Source organism: Eschrichtius robustus, chromosome 3, assembly GCF_028021215.1.
Source record: "Eschrichtius robustus isolate mEscRob2 chromosome 3, mEscRob2.pri, whole genome shotgun sequence".
Taxonomy (NCBI): Eukaryota; Metazoa; Chordata; class Mammalia; order Artiodactyla; family Eschrichtiidae; genus Eschrichtius; species Eschrichtius robustus.
Genome location: NC_090826.1, coordinates 87,304,108 through 87,320,605, shown reverse-complemented (window position 1 = coordinate 87,320,605; position 16,498 = coordinate 87,304,108). Strand labels below are relative to the sequence as shown.

The 16,498-nt window shown below is 37.2% G+C and overlaps 1 protein-coding gene across 2 annotated transcripts in view; it reads right to left on the bottom strand.

The window, feature by feature from the left end:
• SNX7 (sorting nexin 7) overlaps positions 1–16,498 on the bottom strand; it is a 98,371-nt gene that overhangs the window by 58,223 nt on the left and 23,650 nt on the right. For both annotated transcript variants that reach the window (XM_068540386.1, XM_068540385.1), the window contains exons 2-4: positions 15,322–15,504; positions 2,074–2,184; positions 1,567–1,731 (exon numbers count right to left, since the gene is read on the bottom strand). In XM_068540386.1, coding sequence (XP_068396487.1) covers positions 1,567–1,731; positions 2,074–2,184; positions 15,322–15,504 — 459 coding nt within the window. The remainder of the gene's footprint in view (positions 1–1,566; positions 1,732–2,073; positions 2,185–15,321; positions 15,505–16,498) is intronic.

Here is a 16,498-nt window from a genome sequence, read left to right as displayed (position 1 = left end):
TGCATTCTTATATACATAACTCACAATAACACTATGAAGTAGGTTCTATTATTATCCTCACTGTACAGAAGAAAATAGAAGCAAAGGAAGGTGTGCTCAAGTTCCAAGAGCAATGAATTAGTGGATAAGGATTGGAATCCTTAGGGGCTTCACTGCTAAGCACTAACCTGCTTTGTCTACTTAAAGTCACTAGAATAATTGGTAAACAGATACTCCCTGACCATAGCTCTGCAACTAACGTAACTGGATAAACTGTGACACTATCTCCACTGGCTGACTGTCTTTGGAGAAAGGTTTTTAATAAGATATATAACTAGCTGTTTCTAGTTCTAGTTAATTTAGGAGGGTCAGCTACAGACTTGCAAAGTAGAAATGCTATAAAAGGATACACTAAAGTATTCCTTCAGAAGTATGGCATACTAAAAAAGAACACCAAGAAGGAGGACAAGGGATTCTGAGGATGGTTGTAGCACTTACTGAAACATAGGTTTGAGATCAAATAAAAGATGAAGAGTAGCATACACACACACAAAAATCTATAACAATGCTGACTACCAAATCCACAGATAAAAATATTATTATGTATTATTTACCCATATATTAAATAACATATTATCTTTCTCCAGATCTTCTTTCCTAAAGGTCTTACACAAAATAATATATAAACTTGTTTATTTCCATGTCAATATGATTTTGTGTGCAAATAATAACAGATGCTATTCTTGACCAGGCAACACGTCTATCGAGGAGTGCTACCACATCATTCGATAGAGTAAACATGATCAGAAACGGCACAAGTCACAACTGGCAAGCTGTTACTGCAACTGCTGACTGCAGATAATGTTTCTAACAGCTTCTAAGGGTCTGGAGTCAGGCCACAAATTCATCTCACATAAGTCACATAGGGCTTCCAGACAGCAAGTACTGTCAAGATTGAGATGAATCACTTCTTAGCTTTGATCAGTTTAGCAACAACCGAGAGATAGAAAACTCAACACTGGTCAGTAAGTATTTAATATTGACCATTGTTCTACCTATCATCTTTCTTGGTGAGTTATATCTTCATAGAAGAAAAGAAAAGGAACATATAAGGTTTCTGTATTAGAAATTAGACCCCCTTCAATTAGGTAATTGAAGGGAAAGTAAGGAAACTGTATTATTTACCTATCTCTCCATCCATCCATCCATCTATTTAATAAAATCTTTTATCCTAACTTGAAAAGCCCTGACCAATTACTACTCAAAACAGTGTCAATTTTTAAATGTTTATATATTTTCAGTATTGGCAATATATGCAAGGAGTACCCAGGCATTAAAAAAAATAAAAAATCAGCTACCAAGAGAAATATGAGGATGTATATGTGAGAAAGGTACAAGATTTTCATAATGTTTATACGTAGACCTGACACAGGGTTGTATCTGAAGGATCTCTCTCCAATGTTTAAAAACACATATTAATTCAAGGCCACTGCTACCTGATTTATAAAGGTAAATAAGAGGAAGCATACAACCTACTACACGTATAGATACTAAAGGATTATATGAGTATAAATTAAAATCCTTTACCCAAGCTTGTGCAGTAAGAAAAACTTTAAAGTCTTCATTAAATGTTAGAGTTGGATGATCAGCAGTTCGGTTCAAAAATTTATGCAATGCCTTCCTGCGTGTCTCAATGAAGTCATCGTTAAAGCGTTCCACCATTCCTTTCACTATAAACTTTTCTGGCAACGGCTAGGGCAAAAAAATTTAAAAAGGTATCTGAGCATTATGTGGCACAGGATTATAAGGAATTCTACACTTTTTCTTTTTGGAAGATTATTTGAACGTGTGATCATTTTTTATAAAAATAATTTTTCAAAATTCACAACGCTAGAGCCAAACACTGTAAAATCTTAACACATTACAATAGTTTAAAAAAACAAATCTGTACATAGATTGAAAAGTTTAAAAACAAATGTTCCTAAGATAAATGAATTATACTGAATTAAAAGGTCTGAAATTGGGTGTTAGGCATTCTAACGATTCACAAGACAAAATGGCAGTTATTCTGTGAAAAAAAAAATGTAAACTTACTGGAATAATCAGAGTGGGGTGTGCTTCTTCAAGTCTTTCTTTCAACCAAAGGAAATCTTGATAACGTCTCCTAACTTCAAATTCACTGGAGTCAAATTCCCCACGAGACGTCTGAAGAAAGTAGGAGAAAATAACAGCACATGCAATATAAGACAGAAGACATTTGCCTAATGTTATTTTAGACATTCTGAAATAAATGGGTCTCTAAGAAAAACTAACAAATTCTAATTATTCAGTGTTTGTCAGCCTGTCTTTTTTTTTTTTTTTTTGCAGACATCAATTCATGTAGCAGATGAAACAAAGCAAACTTTCCAGTATTCCCAGAAAGAAAGCAAACATCATGCTCAAATTTAAAATCCAAACTGAAAAAATCTGTCTTAGAGCAACCATCTGTCTTCCACAAGATTTTAACTACTCTTACCTTTGGCATGACTTTCTTGCTAACAAGAAAGTGTGTTCTGAATTTAGGTTTCAAATATATTTCATTTTTCAAGATGATCAGAATTCAGAATTTGAGGAAAGTCCTATTTTTGCAACTTGGAAAATAACCTGAACATAACTGAGAAAAAAATGTTTTCCTGGAATTTGCTCAAATGAATTGCTTTGCTAAAATTTGCTTTTAGTATTTGAAAATTGTAACATTATACAGAGTGATTTTACCGCTTTTTAAAAATGTCATTAATGGAAATTTAATGTGAAAAGAAAATCTTCCTATCATTTCTCAAGGAATTCTGAGCTATATGCCTAAACTCCTAAAAACTAAGCAAAACTAAGCAAATATATTAAAATATCTGTTCTTAACAAACTAAAAATCTATTCCAACACACATGACAAGAAGAACATGGGTAAAATATCAACCTCACTTCTATTACCTGAATCCCAAGCCAGATACAAAAATAGCTTAGATAATGCGCCCTCACCTATCATAAGATGAAAAGTCATTTATATAATTTTTTTAAAAAAATTATACACAGTAATATTAAGTTTGAGATTTTCCTGGAGAAGTAAACATGGAATAAATAACACATTACATATTTCACATTCACCAGAAATATCAATCACCCACACAGACGAACACAATTGTAAAATTAAGCAGTTCAAGTCAAAATAAGATGCAATCTTAATTGTCATAAAATAAGGCTCACAAAAGCTATACTTGACAAAGTTTATTCTTTTAAAATGAATGTTTAGAATACCATAAAATATATCTTAGCAAAACATTCCCTTTTTAGCGGGAAAAAGTGGAGGTAAATGAGATGCAGAAGTCTAAGGAACTACATGTTCAAAAAACACTACAAAATCTAACTATTATGCCAAATGGTACAAGTTGTGGAAATGGTAAAAATAGGCAAACTAAATCTAGTAGAAACACAGTTTAACAAATATATATACAAGTTGGTATGTGTATATATATATATATGCAAATACATAAACATGCATACATACATATGCACACAAAACATGTTTAGAGTCACTCATTAAACAACACTTACTGACACCTCCTCATACCTGGCACATACGTATAGGGTCACTACCCATTTCCAAGAAAATAAAATGGCATAACTAACAATAAAAACACTCAAACACTGGGAAGTTAAAGTAAGATTGAGCTTTACATGTCTTCAAGAATTCCCAAAACTTCAAGTAAACACAAAAGAAACTTGTATAAATTCCAGCAACAGAAAGATATAAAATCAAGTCAAATAATTGGTTGATTCTGTCCTCATCACTCTGCCACTGACTTAGAAGAGTTCCCTAACATACTACAATAACAGAAGAAAACAGAGGATAAGTACAAACCTTAAGGATAGTGCATTCTTTCTTCCTACTCTAAGACTTCATTGGACTTCTAAAGGGTTATGAGTTATATATTATCTGTGCTCCAAAATAACTTTTTAGAACACAAGTTCTTTCTAAGTTGGAAATTTGTCATCAAACCCTGTTATTCCTACTGTTTGGAAGCTTTATCTCTATCTTCTAATCTAGAATACAGTTTCCCATGGAAAGTAAATTGTGAATGGTGTTTCATGTCTGACCATAAGAGCTTGCATACTTGAAGTTTAGGACTAATGGACTCATGTGATCTATACCTCAAAATGCATTTATTTAACAAATACTGACCTTTGGTCAAGGGCAAACAGTTACTCTAAATTGGAGGATTTAGAAAACTGTTTTTGAGGGAAAATGAATCTCAGAATCAAGAATATACTTTAACCCCCAACTACATACAGGCAGGCATTTATGAGTTTGTCTTCATGATGAGGATGTAAGAGGACAGACCCTTATTAAACCTCTGAGTTCTTACTCCTACATGTCCTAAGTCAAGGCACATCTCTAATCTCTGAAACAGAAAGTACTTCTTTAGATGAGTCACCTCAGATATTCTAACCTGGAGAATAAAGGGTAATTTCCCATAAGGGGAACAGATGCCAGGAATGTGGGTTTCCTGATATAATTATTTACAATCAGGTCACCCTTAAGTATTTCTAAGTAGGAGATTGCCAGTGTACATGTAGGTATATGAGCATGTGCATTTATCCTTCTTTTTTCTTTTTATGAATGTGTATCTTTATTTTTTATTTTATTATTATTATTTTTAACATCTTTATTGGAGTATAATTGCTTTACAATGGTGTGTTAGTTTCTGCTTTATAACAAAGTGAATCAGTTATACATATACATATATCCCCATATCTCTTCCCTCTTGCATCTCCCTCCCTCTCACCCTCCCTAACCCACCTCTCTAGGTGGTCACAAAGCACCTAGCTGATCTCCCTGTGCTATGCGGCTGCTTCCCACTAGTTATCTACTTTACATTTCGTAGTGTATATATGTCCACGCCACTCTCTCACTTTGTGGCAGCTTACCCTTCCCCCTCCCCATATCCTCAAGTTCATTCTCTAGTAGGTCTGCGTCTTTATTCAGTCTTGCCCCTAGGTTCTTCATGACCATTTTTTTTTTGTTTGTTTTTTAGATTCCATATATATGTGTTAGCATATGGTAATTGTTTTTCTCTTTCTGACTTACTTCACTCTGTATGACAGAGTCTAGGTCCATCCAAATAACTCAAATTCGTTTCTTTTTATGGCTGAGTAATAGTCCACTGTATATATGTGCCACATCTTCTTTATCCATTCATCTGTCGATGGACACTTAGGTTGCTTCCATGTCCTGGCTACTGTAAATAGAGCTGCAATGAACATTGTGGTACACGACTATTTTGAATTATGGTTTTCTCAGGGTATATGCCCAGTAGTGTGATTGCTGGGTCGTATGGTAGTTCTATTTTTAGTTTTTGAAGGAATCTCCATACTGTTCTCCATAGTGGCTGTATCAATTTACATTCCCACCAACAGTGCAAGAGGGTTCCCTTTTCTCCACACCCTCTCCAGCATTCATTGTTTCTAGATTTTTTGTTTTGTTTTGTTTTGTTTTTTATTTATGGCTGTGTTGGGTCTTCGTTTCTGTGCGAGGGCTTTCTCTCTAGTTGTGGCAATCGGGTGCCACTCTTCATCGCGGTGCGTGGGCCTCTCACTTATCGCGGCCTCTCTTGTTGCAGAGCACAGGCTCCAGATGTGCAGGCTCAGTAATTGTGGCTCACGGGCCTAGTTGCTCCGTGGCATGTGGGATATTCCCAGACCAGGGCTCGAACCCGTGTCCCCTGCATTGGCAGGCAGATTCTCAACCACTGCACCACCAGGGAAGCCCTGTTTCTAGATTTTTTGATGATGGCCATTCTGACCGGTGTGAGATGATATCACATTGTAGTTTTGACTTGCATTTCTCTAATGATTAATGATGTTGAGCATTCTTTCATGTGTTTGTTGGCAATCTGTATATCTTCTTTGGAGAAATGTCTATTTAGCTGTTCTGCCCATTTTTGGATTGGGTTGTTTGTTTTTCTGATATTGAGCTGCATGAGTTGCTTGTAAATTTTGGAGATTAATCCTTTGTCAGTTGCTTCATTTGCAAATATTTTCTTCCATTCTGAGGGCTGTCTTTTCGTCTTGTTTATGGTTTACTTTGCTGTGAAAACCTTTTAAGTTTCATTAGGTTCCATTTGTTTATTTTTGTTTTTATTTCCATTTCTCTAGGAGGTGGGTCAAAAAGGATCTTGCTGTGATGTATGTCATAGAGTGTTCTGCCTATGTTTTCCTCTCAGAGTTTTATAGTGTCTGGCCTTACATTTAGGTCTTTAATCCATTTTGAGTTTATTTTTGTGTATGGTGTTAGGGAGTGTTCTAATTTCATTCTTTTACATGTAGCTGTCCAGTTTTCCCAGCACCACTTATTGAAGAGGCTGTCTTTTCTCCACTGTATATTCTTGCCTCCTTTATCAAAGATAAGGTGACCATACGTGCGTGGGTTTATCTCTGGGCTTTCTATCCTGTTCCATTGATCTATATTTCTGTTTTTGTGCCAGTACAATACTGTCTTGATTACTGTAGCTTTGTAGTATAGTCTGAAGTCAGGGAGCCTGATTCCTCCAGCTCCGTTTTTCTTTCTCAAGATTGCTTTGGCTATTTGGGGTCTTTTGTGTTTCCATACAAATTGTGAAATTTTTTGTTCTAGTTCTGTGAAAAATGCCAGTGGTAGTTTGATAGGGATTGTATTGAATCTGTACATTGCTTTGGGTAGTACAGTCATTTTCACAATGTTGATTCTTCCAATCCAAGAACATGGTATATCTCTCCATCTGTTTGTATCATCTTTAATTTCTTCCATCAGTGTCTTATACTTTTCTACATATAGGTCTTTTGTCTCCTTAGGTAGGTTTATTCCTAGGTATTTTATTCTTTTCATTGTAATGGTAAATGGGAGTGTTTTCGTAATTTCACTTTCAGATTTTTCATCATTAGTGTATAGGAAAGGAAGAGATTTCTGTGCATTAATTTTGTATCCTGCTACTTTACCAAATTCATTGATTAGCTCTAGTAGTTTTCTGGTAGCATCTTTAGGAATCTCTATGTATAGTACCATGTCATCTGCAAACAGTGACAGCTTTACTTCTTTTCCAATTTGGATTCCTTTTCTTTCTTTTTCTTCTCTGATTGCTGTGGCTAAGATTTCCAAAACTATGTTGAATAATAGTGGTGAGAGTGGGCAACCTTGTCTTGTTCCTGATCTTAGTAGAAATGGTTTCAGGTTTTCACCATTGAGGATGATGTTGGCTGTGGGTTTGTCATATATGGCCTTTATTATGTTGAGGTAAGTTCCTTCTATGCCTACTTTCTGGAGAGTTTTTATCATAAATGGGTGTTGAATTTTGTCGAACGCTTTCTCTGCATCTATTGAGATGATCATATGGTTTTTCTCCTTCAATTTGTTAATATGGTGTATCACATTGATTGATTTGCGTATATTGAAGAATCCTTGCATTCCTGGGATAAACCCCACTTGATCATGGTGTAGGATCCTTTTAATGTGCTGTTGGATTCTGTTTGCTAGTATTTTGTTGAGGATTTTTGCATGTATGTTCATCAGTGATATTAGCCTATAGTTTTCTTTCTTCGTGACATCTTTGTCTGGTTTTGGTATCAGGGTGATGGTGGCCTCGTAGAATGAGTTTGGGAGTGTTCCTCCCTCTGCTATATTTTGGAAGAGTTTGAGAAGGATAGGTGTTAGCTCTTCTCTAAATGTCTGATAGAATTCACCTGTGAAGCCATCTGGTCCTGGGCTTTTGTTTGTTGGAAGGTTTTAAATCACAGTTTCTATTTCAGTGCTTGTGATTGGTCTGTTCATATTTTCTATTTCTTCCTGGTTCAGTCTCAGAAGGTTGTGCATTTCTAAGAATTTTTCCATTTCTTCCAGGTTGTCCATTTTACTGGCATACAGTTGCTTGTAGTAATCTCTCATGATCCTTTGTATTTCTGCAGTGTCAGTTGTTACTTCTCCTTTTTCATTTCTAATTCTATTGATTTGAGTCTTCTCCCTTTTTTTCTTAATGAGTCTGGCTAATGGTTTATCAATTTTGTTTATCTTCTCAAAGAACCAGTTTTTAGTTTTATTGATCTTTGCTATCAATTCTTTCATTTCTTTTTCATTTATTTCTGATCTGATCTTTATGATTTCTTTCCTTCTGGTAACGTTGGGGTTTTTTTATTCTTCTTTTCTAATTGCTTTAGGTGTAAGGTTAGGTTGCTTATTTGAGATGTTTCTTGTTTCTTAAGGTAGGATATTATTGCTATAAACATCCCTCTTAGAACTGCTTTTGCTGCATCCCATAGGTTTTGGGTCATCGTGTTTTCATTGTCATTTGTTTCTAGGTATTTTTTGATTTCCTCTTTGATTTCTTCAGTGATCACATCGTTATTAAGTAGTGTATTGTGCAGCCTCCATGTGTTTGTATTTTTTACAGATTTTTTCCTGTAATTGATATCTAGTCTCATAGCATTGTGGTCAGAAAAGATACTTGATATGATTTCAATTGTCTTAAATTTACCAAGGCTTTATTTGTGATACAAGATATGATCTATCCTGGAGAATGTTCCATGTGCACTCGAGAAGAAATATTCTGTTGTGTTTGGATGGAATGTCCTATAAATATCAATTAAGTCCATCTTGTTTAATGTATCATTTAAAGCTTGTGTTTCCTTATCTATTTTCATTTTGGATGATCTGTCCATTGGTGAAAGTGGGGTGTTAAAGTCTCCTACTATGATTGTGTTACTGTCAATTTCCCCTTTTATGGCTGTTAGTATTTGCCTTATGTATTGAGGTGCTCCTATGTTGGGTGCATAAATATTTACAATTGTTATTTCTTCTTGGATTGATCCCTTGATCATTATGTAGTGTCCTTCTTTGTCTCTTGTAATAGCCTTTGTTTTAAAGTCTATTTTGTCTGATATGAGAGTTGCTACTCCAGCTTTCTTCTGATTTCCATTTGCATGGAATATCTTTTTTCATCCCATCACTTTCAGTCTGTATGTGTCCCTAGGTCTGAAGTGGGTCTCTTGTAGACAGCGTATATACGGGTCTTGTTTTGCATCCATTCAGCCAGTCTATGCGTTTTGGTTGGAGAATTTAATCCATTGACATCTAAGGTAGTTATTGATATGTATGTTCCTATTACCATTTCCTTAATTGTTTTGGGTTTGTTATTGTAGGTCTTTTCCTTCTCTTGTGTTTCCTGCCTAGAGAAGTTTCTTTAGCATTTGTTGTAAAGCTGGTTTGGTGGTGCTGAACTCTCTTAACTTTTGCTTCACTGTAAAGGTTTTAATTTCTCCATCAAATCTGAATGAGATACTTGCTGGGTAGAGTAATCTTGGTTGTAGGTTTTTCCCTTTCATCACTTTAAATATGTCCTGCCTCTCCCTTCTGGCTTGCAGAGTTTCTGCTGAAAGATCAGCTGTTAACCTTAAGGGGATTCCCTTGTGTGTTATTTGTTGTTTTTCCCTTGCTGCTTTTAATATTTTTTCTTTGTATTTAATTTTTGATAGTTTGATTAATATGTGTCTTGGCGTGTTTCTCCTTGGATTTATCCTCTATGGGATTTTCTGTGCTTCCTGGACTTGATTAACTATTTCCTTTACCATATTAGGGAAGTTTTCAACTATAATCTCTTCAAATATTTTCTCAGTCCCCTTCTTTTTCTCTTCTTGTTCTGGGACCCCTATAATTCAAATGTTGGTGTGTTTAATGTTGTCCCAGAGGTCTCTGAGACGGTCCTCAATTCTTTTCATTCTTTTTTCTTTATTCTGCTCTGCAGTAGTTATTTCCACTATTTTATTTTCCAGGTCACTTATCCTTTCCTCTGCCTCAGTTATTCTGCTATTGATCCCTTCTAGAGAATTTTTAATTTCATTTATTGTGTTGTTCATATTGTTTGTTTGCTCTTTAGTTCTTCTAGGTCCTTGTTAAACGTTTCTTGTATTTTCTCCATTCTATTTCCAAGATTTTGGATCATCTTTACTATCATTATTCTGAATTCTTTTTCACGTAAACTGCCTATTTCCTGTTCATTTGTTAGGTCTGCTGCGTTTTTGCCTTGCTCCTTCATCTGCTGTGTGTTTCTCTGTCTTCTCATTTTGCTTAACTTACTGTGTTTGGGGTCTCCTTTTCACAGGCTGCAGGTTCGCAGTTCCCGTTGTTTTTGGTGTCTGCCCCTAGTGGCTAAGGTTGGTTCAGTGGGTTGTGTAGGCTTCCTGGTGGTGGGGACTAGTGCCTGTGTTCTGGTGGATGAGGCTGGATCTTGTCTTTCTGGTGGGCAGGCCCACGTCTGATGGTGTGTTTTGGGGTGTCTGTGGCCTTATGATTTTAGGCAGCCTCTCTGCTAATGGGTGGGGTTGTGTTCCTGTCTTGCTAGTTGTTTGGCATAGGGTGCCCAGCACTGTGCCTGCTGGTCGTTGAGTGGAGCTGGGTCTTGATGTTGAGATGGAGATCTCTGGGAGATTTTCACCGTTTGTTATTACATGGAGCTGGGAGGTCTCTTGTGGACCAATGTCCTGAACTTGTCTCTCCCACCTCAGAGTCACAGTCCTGATGCCTGGCTGGAGCACCAAGAGCCTGTCATGCACACGGCTCAGAATAAAAGGGAGAAAAAAAAGAAAGAAAGAAAAAAGAAGATAAAATGAAATAAAATAAAATAAAATAATTAAAATAAAGAATAATTTTTAAAAAAATTTTTAATAAAAAAAAGAAAGAAGAGAGCAACCAAACCAAAAAAAAAATCTACCAATGATAACAGGCGCTAAAAACTATACTAAAAAAAACAAACAAAAAAAAACGGACAGACAGAATCCTAGGACAAATGGTAAAAGCAAAGCTATACAGACAAAATCACATACAAAAACATATACATACACACTCACAAAAAGAGAAGAAGGTAAAAAAATACATATATATCGTTGATCCCAAAGTCCACCTCCTCAATTTGGGATGATTCGTTGTCTATTCAGGTATTCCACAGATGCAGGGTACATCAAGTTGACTGTGGAGATTTAATCCACTGCTCCTGAGGCTGCTGGGAGAGATTTCCCTTTCTCTTCTTTGTTCGCACAGCTCCTGGGGTTCAGCTTTGGATTTGGCCCCGCCTCTGTGTGTAGGTCGCCTGAGGGCATCTGTTCTTCGCTCAGACAGGACAGGGTTAAAGGAGCAGCTGATTCGGGGGCTCTGGCTCACTCAGGCCAGGGGGAGGGAGGGGTAGGGAGTGCGGGGCGAGCCTGCAGCGGCAGAGGCCAGTGTGACATTACAACAGCCTGAGGTGCCATGTGTTCTCCCGGGGAAGTTGTCCCTGGGTCATGGGACCCTGGCAGTGGCGGGCTGCACAGGCTCCCGGGAGGGGAGTTGTGGATAGTGACCTGTGCTTGCACACAGGCTTCTTGGTGGCTGCAGCAGCAGCCTTAGCGTCTCTTGCCTGTCTCTGGGGTCCGCGCTGATAGCCACAGCTCGCGCCCGTCTCTGGGGCTCGTTTAGGCGGTGCTCTTAATTCCCTCTCCTCGCGCACCAGGAAACAAAGAGGCAAGAAAAAGTCTCTTGCCTCTTCAGCAGCTCCAGACTTTTTCCCGGACTCCCTCCCGGCTAGCTGTGGCGCAGTAGCTCCCTTCAGGCTGTGTTCACGCAGCCAACCCCAGTCCTCTCCCTGGGATCTGACTTCAGAAGCCCAAGCCTCAGCTCCCAGCCCCCATCTGTCCCGGAGGGTGAGCAGACAAGCCTCTGAGGCTAGTGAGTGCTGGTTAGCACCGCTCCTCGGTGTGGGAATCTCTCCGCTTTGCCCTCTGCCTCCCTGCTGCTGCGCTGTCCTCCGTGGCTCCGAAGCTTCCCCCCTCTGCCACCCCCCGTCTCTGCCCACGAAGGGCCTTCCTAGTGTGTGGAAAGCTTTCCTCCTTCACAGCTCCCTCCCACTGGTGCAGGTCCTGTCCCTATTCTTTTGTCTCTGTTTTTTCTTTTTACTTTTGCCCTACCCAGGTACGTGGGGAGTTTCTTGCCTTTTGGGAGGTCTGAGGTCTTCTGCCAGCATTCAGTAGGTGTTCTGTAGGAGTTGTTCCACATGTAGATGTATTTCTGATGTATTTGTGGGGAGGAAGGTGATCTGCACGTTTTACTCCTCCGCCATCTTGAAGCTCCTCCTGCATTTATCCTTATAATCTTGGTGCCCATGAATGTAAATTTTTTTAAAAATATTTATTTATTTATTTATTTATGTTTGGCTGCATTGGATCTTCATTGTTGCGCACGGGCTTTCTCTAGTTGCGGCGAGCGGGGGCTACTCTTTGCTGCAGTGCGCAGGTTTCTCATTGCCGTGGCTTCTCTTGTGGAGCATGGCCTCTAGGTGCACGGGCCTCAGTACTCATGGCACACGGGCTCCGTAGTTGTGGCCCGCGGGCTCTAGAGCACAGGCTTAGTAGTTGTGGCTCACGGACTTAGCTGCTCTGCAGCATGTGGGATCTTCCTGGACCAGGGCTCGAACCCGTGTCCCCTGTATTGGCAGGCAGATTCTTAACCACTGCACCACAAGGGAAGTCCATAAATTTTTGTAAAACTAAAACTTTCCCAGGGTAGCCATCTTTGAACCCCCTAATTTGATGGAGTACCCACGCTCATAAAATTCTGTATTTTTCTGTCACAGTATCTATAACTATAATTAATTAATTAAATATATAATTATTTAAGATCCATCACCCCCCTATACTGAAAACTCCAGGAAGGCAGGGGGTATGTCTGTCTTGATTGCTGGTGTAGTCTCAACATACCAGTCTGGTGCTTGGGACATAAGTGGCACTCAACAGAAATTTATTGAATATATGAGTAAATGAATAAGTGATAATAAGTGAATAACAAAGAAAATATTATGTTTGATAACACAATATACATCTACTAAATGTTTATAAATTTGTTCTGCAATGCATATTTTAGTATATATAGGTATAGTCTATATACTAGGATGGAGTAAAAGTAATCAGATGTAGAATAAAGGGACTTAGTTTATAAAAGTTAAGCCAAAAGATAGTTTGCCATAATTATATACAGATGCACAAAAGTATAATGAAAATCTATATAGTAAAGAAGTAAAGCAAACTGTCTAGATTTAAATCTTAGCTCAGCTAATGACTGTGTTTTATAACCTTTGGCAAGTTTTGAGTTTCAGTGGGCTCATTCACAAAATGAGGGTAAATCATAAGATCCAGGATTGTTGTGAGCTTCAGATGAGTTAAAACATATAAAGTGGTTAGAACATTGCCTGGCACAAATTAGTCCCACAATAAAAGTTAGTTTAACACACTATAATATTATCACTATCACTATTATTACTACTACTACAAGAGCAGTACATTTAAAATATGATGTAATATGGATAACTCATAAGAACTGTATGTCTATGATTAGAATGAAGTCCATAGGGTGGCTTATAAAGTGTCTTTCTGAAAGAAACAAATGAGGGGAAAATAATTCAGTTTCACAAAATCTTTGCTAGAAAGGGTAATGAAAATGGATGATTATAATCATAACAGTAGTAACAGGAGAAATCTGGCTCTATTCTTAGCAGTGTGTCTGTATTAACACACTAAATATTCACAAAGACCGTACGAGGTTAGTACTGTTATCTTATTTACAAATGAGGAAACTAAGCATAGAGAGGTTAATTAAATAGCAAGGAAGGGGGGCGATCAAGATTCAACTCCATGCTCTCTTGCTCTACAGCCTCTTAATATGACTATGATACTATAAATTTCTTTACTCACTGACTCACCGAAAAGGTTAAATTGCTAACTTGCTATATCCCAAGGATTTTGTTTAGAATTATGGATAACTTAAGATACAATTACCTCCCTTGAGAAGCTCACAGACTCATTGGGAATAAATACAAATAAACACACAGCTAATGACCTACACACAGGTAGGTGACAATTACTGAATACTTATTATATGTTAGGCACTTTGCTAAGTGTTTTACATTGATTAGTTACCCTAACTTAATTCTTACAGCAACTCTACAGAACCAGGTTCTATTATCATTTCAGTCTTATAAATTAAAAAACAAAAAAACCCTGAGGCTTAGAAGGACTAAATATAGGCTTTTGATTTCTTTGCTACACTGACTGTGGTATCTTATATTCTTTAAGAGTTCAGTTAGAACACTGTGAGCAAACAGAAGAAAGAGGACTCAGCTTGTGGGGCAGAGGTGGTGGGCATCATTTTGAATTGTATCTTGAAAAACAAACAGTGACCCTTCTGTCTGAAAGCGGGAAGGGCATACCAGACAGAAGAAAAAGCATATGCAAAGTCATGAGAGCAAGAAATAGCCTAGAATATTCAGATAAAAGAGGTAGTTCTATGCAAGTGGAGAGCAGGGCTATTAAAAGTCGGGAGTAAGAGGTGAGTCATATATGGTATGCTGGCCCCAGACTGAGAAGTTGTCTATATATCATACAAAGGAGTCTGCACTTTGTTCTGTAGGAAGTGAGGAGCCAAGGAAGGATCTTAAGAATTTGAGTAAAGAGATCAGATATATACATCTTTATGCAACATAATTAGCAGCAGTGTGGAGGCTGCACTGGAAGAAGTGATTATATGCACAAGGTCCAAAAGCTTTGCAGCTACAAAAGAGATGCACTACAAGAGATGTAGAGTGAGGCTTCATAAACAAAATATTATAACTTATAAATAGAATTCTTGAAGGCTGCTATTACACAAAGAACTTTAAAAAAAGATTATACTATTTGTTTTTTTTTTACTTTTTCAGAGTAAACTGTCTTTCTGCAGAGCCTTGTCCTAGGAGTCAGGAGACTCGGATTCTAGATCTGTCCTTGCATCATTAAACAACTAACAGTATCTCATATATTGATATAAGATAAAGTGGCCATTTGCTCTTATTTGGAAAACAAATGAAATTATTTTTTTGGAATCTTCAGAAGAAATGTGAACACAAATTACTGTATCATGTTTTTAATTAGTTGTTTTCTTTATTAGCAAACTGAGGCTCTTCTTTTCCAAATATATTTCTTTATAATTTTTAAACTAAAAACCTAAAATATTCCTATTTTAAGAAGCACAACTGCTAAAATACAAGTGACTGGTACTCAGGTTAAATTGAATTCATACAGAACAAGTGAAGGATAGATAAGATGCAATGTCTTACTCAAAATGGCTGAAAAACTAGAAGTCAGTTCAGTTAAGATTCTCTAAGTTGAGTGTCAAAGTGAACAATTCAGTTAAGAGTCTCTAAGTTGAGTGTCAAAGTGAACAAGAAGCAGTTCCAAAAGTTCAAAGAAGCAACTATATTCAAGAAAATGTTCATTGAATACTTACCTTAGTAATAATCCTATAAGTAATGAACGTTTCAATTGTAGTAACATGGCTTTCAGGTTCATCAACTGTAATGAAAAGATCTTTCAAATCTGGCTCATCTTCAAACTTGACTTGGTTTATCATTGATAAAGGAGATGTTGGCATCATAGGGCTGAAGGAATTCATGTCCATCAATGAGGCATCCTAGGAATAAAACAATCAAAAATTAATATCTATAGGGAAAAAAAAGTTAAAATCCTCTTTTTCTTAGGCATGACAAATACTAATCAAATATGTCAAGAACAAAAAGGATAACTGGACTCCTGCTTAAATAAGGTATGTGGAACATGTATTTTTATCTCTGCTTCATCTCAAAATCCCACTTTAAAAATGACAGTAAAGAAACAAAGACAAAACAAGACAAAAAGTCATAAAAAGCCATAAACCCTCAAGGTAAAAAGAAGATACTAAGCAAACAAAGTTAACTACTTTTTTGGAAACTGGAAATCTGATGGTTGAGTGGTAACTGAAAAGCAGTGCAGAAAGAGCTAAAGTAAACATAGGAGAGAATGGTAGACCAGGAAAAAGAAGGCACATTTATGACACAGGATCACAGAGACACTCAAGAGTTAGAGGTGTCAGAAACCTGTGGACATAGAATGCTGGAAGAGTTAAACCGGAGGACTGGTTAAAAAGCTCATAAAACAAAAAAGGAGTTAGTACCTCAGATTCCCTCACCTACCCCATGCAATCAGGTGACTTTTCTTCCTCAATTTTGCAAAAAACCTGGAAATTTGCTTTCTGGAGTGTCTCTGAACTCAAGGGCACCAGGCAGGATGGAGGGAGAGAGAGGCCCTATGAAAATACAGTTATCAAGGGAAAGTCCTACATACTAGATGAAAAGATATCCAGCCCTTTCCCCTCATTTGGCCCCAAGAACGTGGGCAGCAAGATGTTGAATGTCTACTCAGCTTGTCAGTACCTGGTGCGGGAACTACCGAACATCTCAACATGTGGAAAGCCTCTGATGTGAAAGATTCACAAATAAACAAACAAAGAGAATACAGGAAGCAGACAGAATAGAGAATATAATGCTTTAAAAATAGATGAAATCACTAGTGATAAGAATGATATCAAATTCATGAATAAAACAGGTGTTATTTTTCAAAAAAATTCAGAGAACAACAGGAAAACCAAT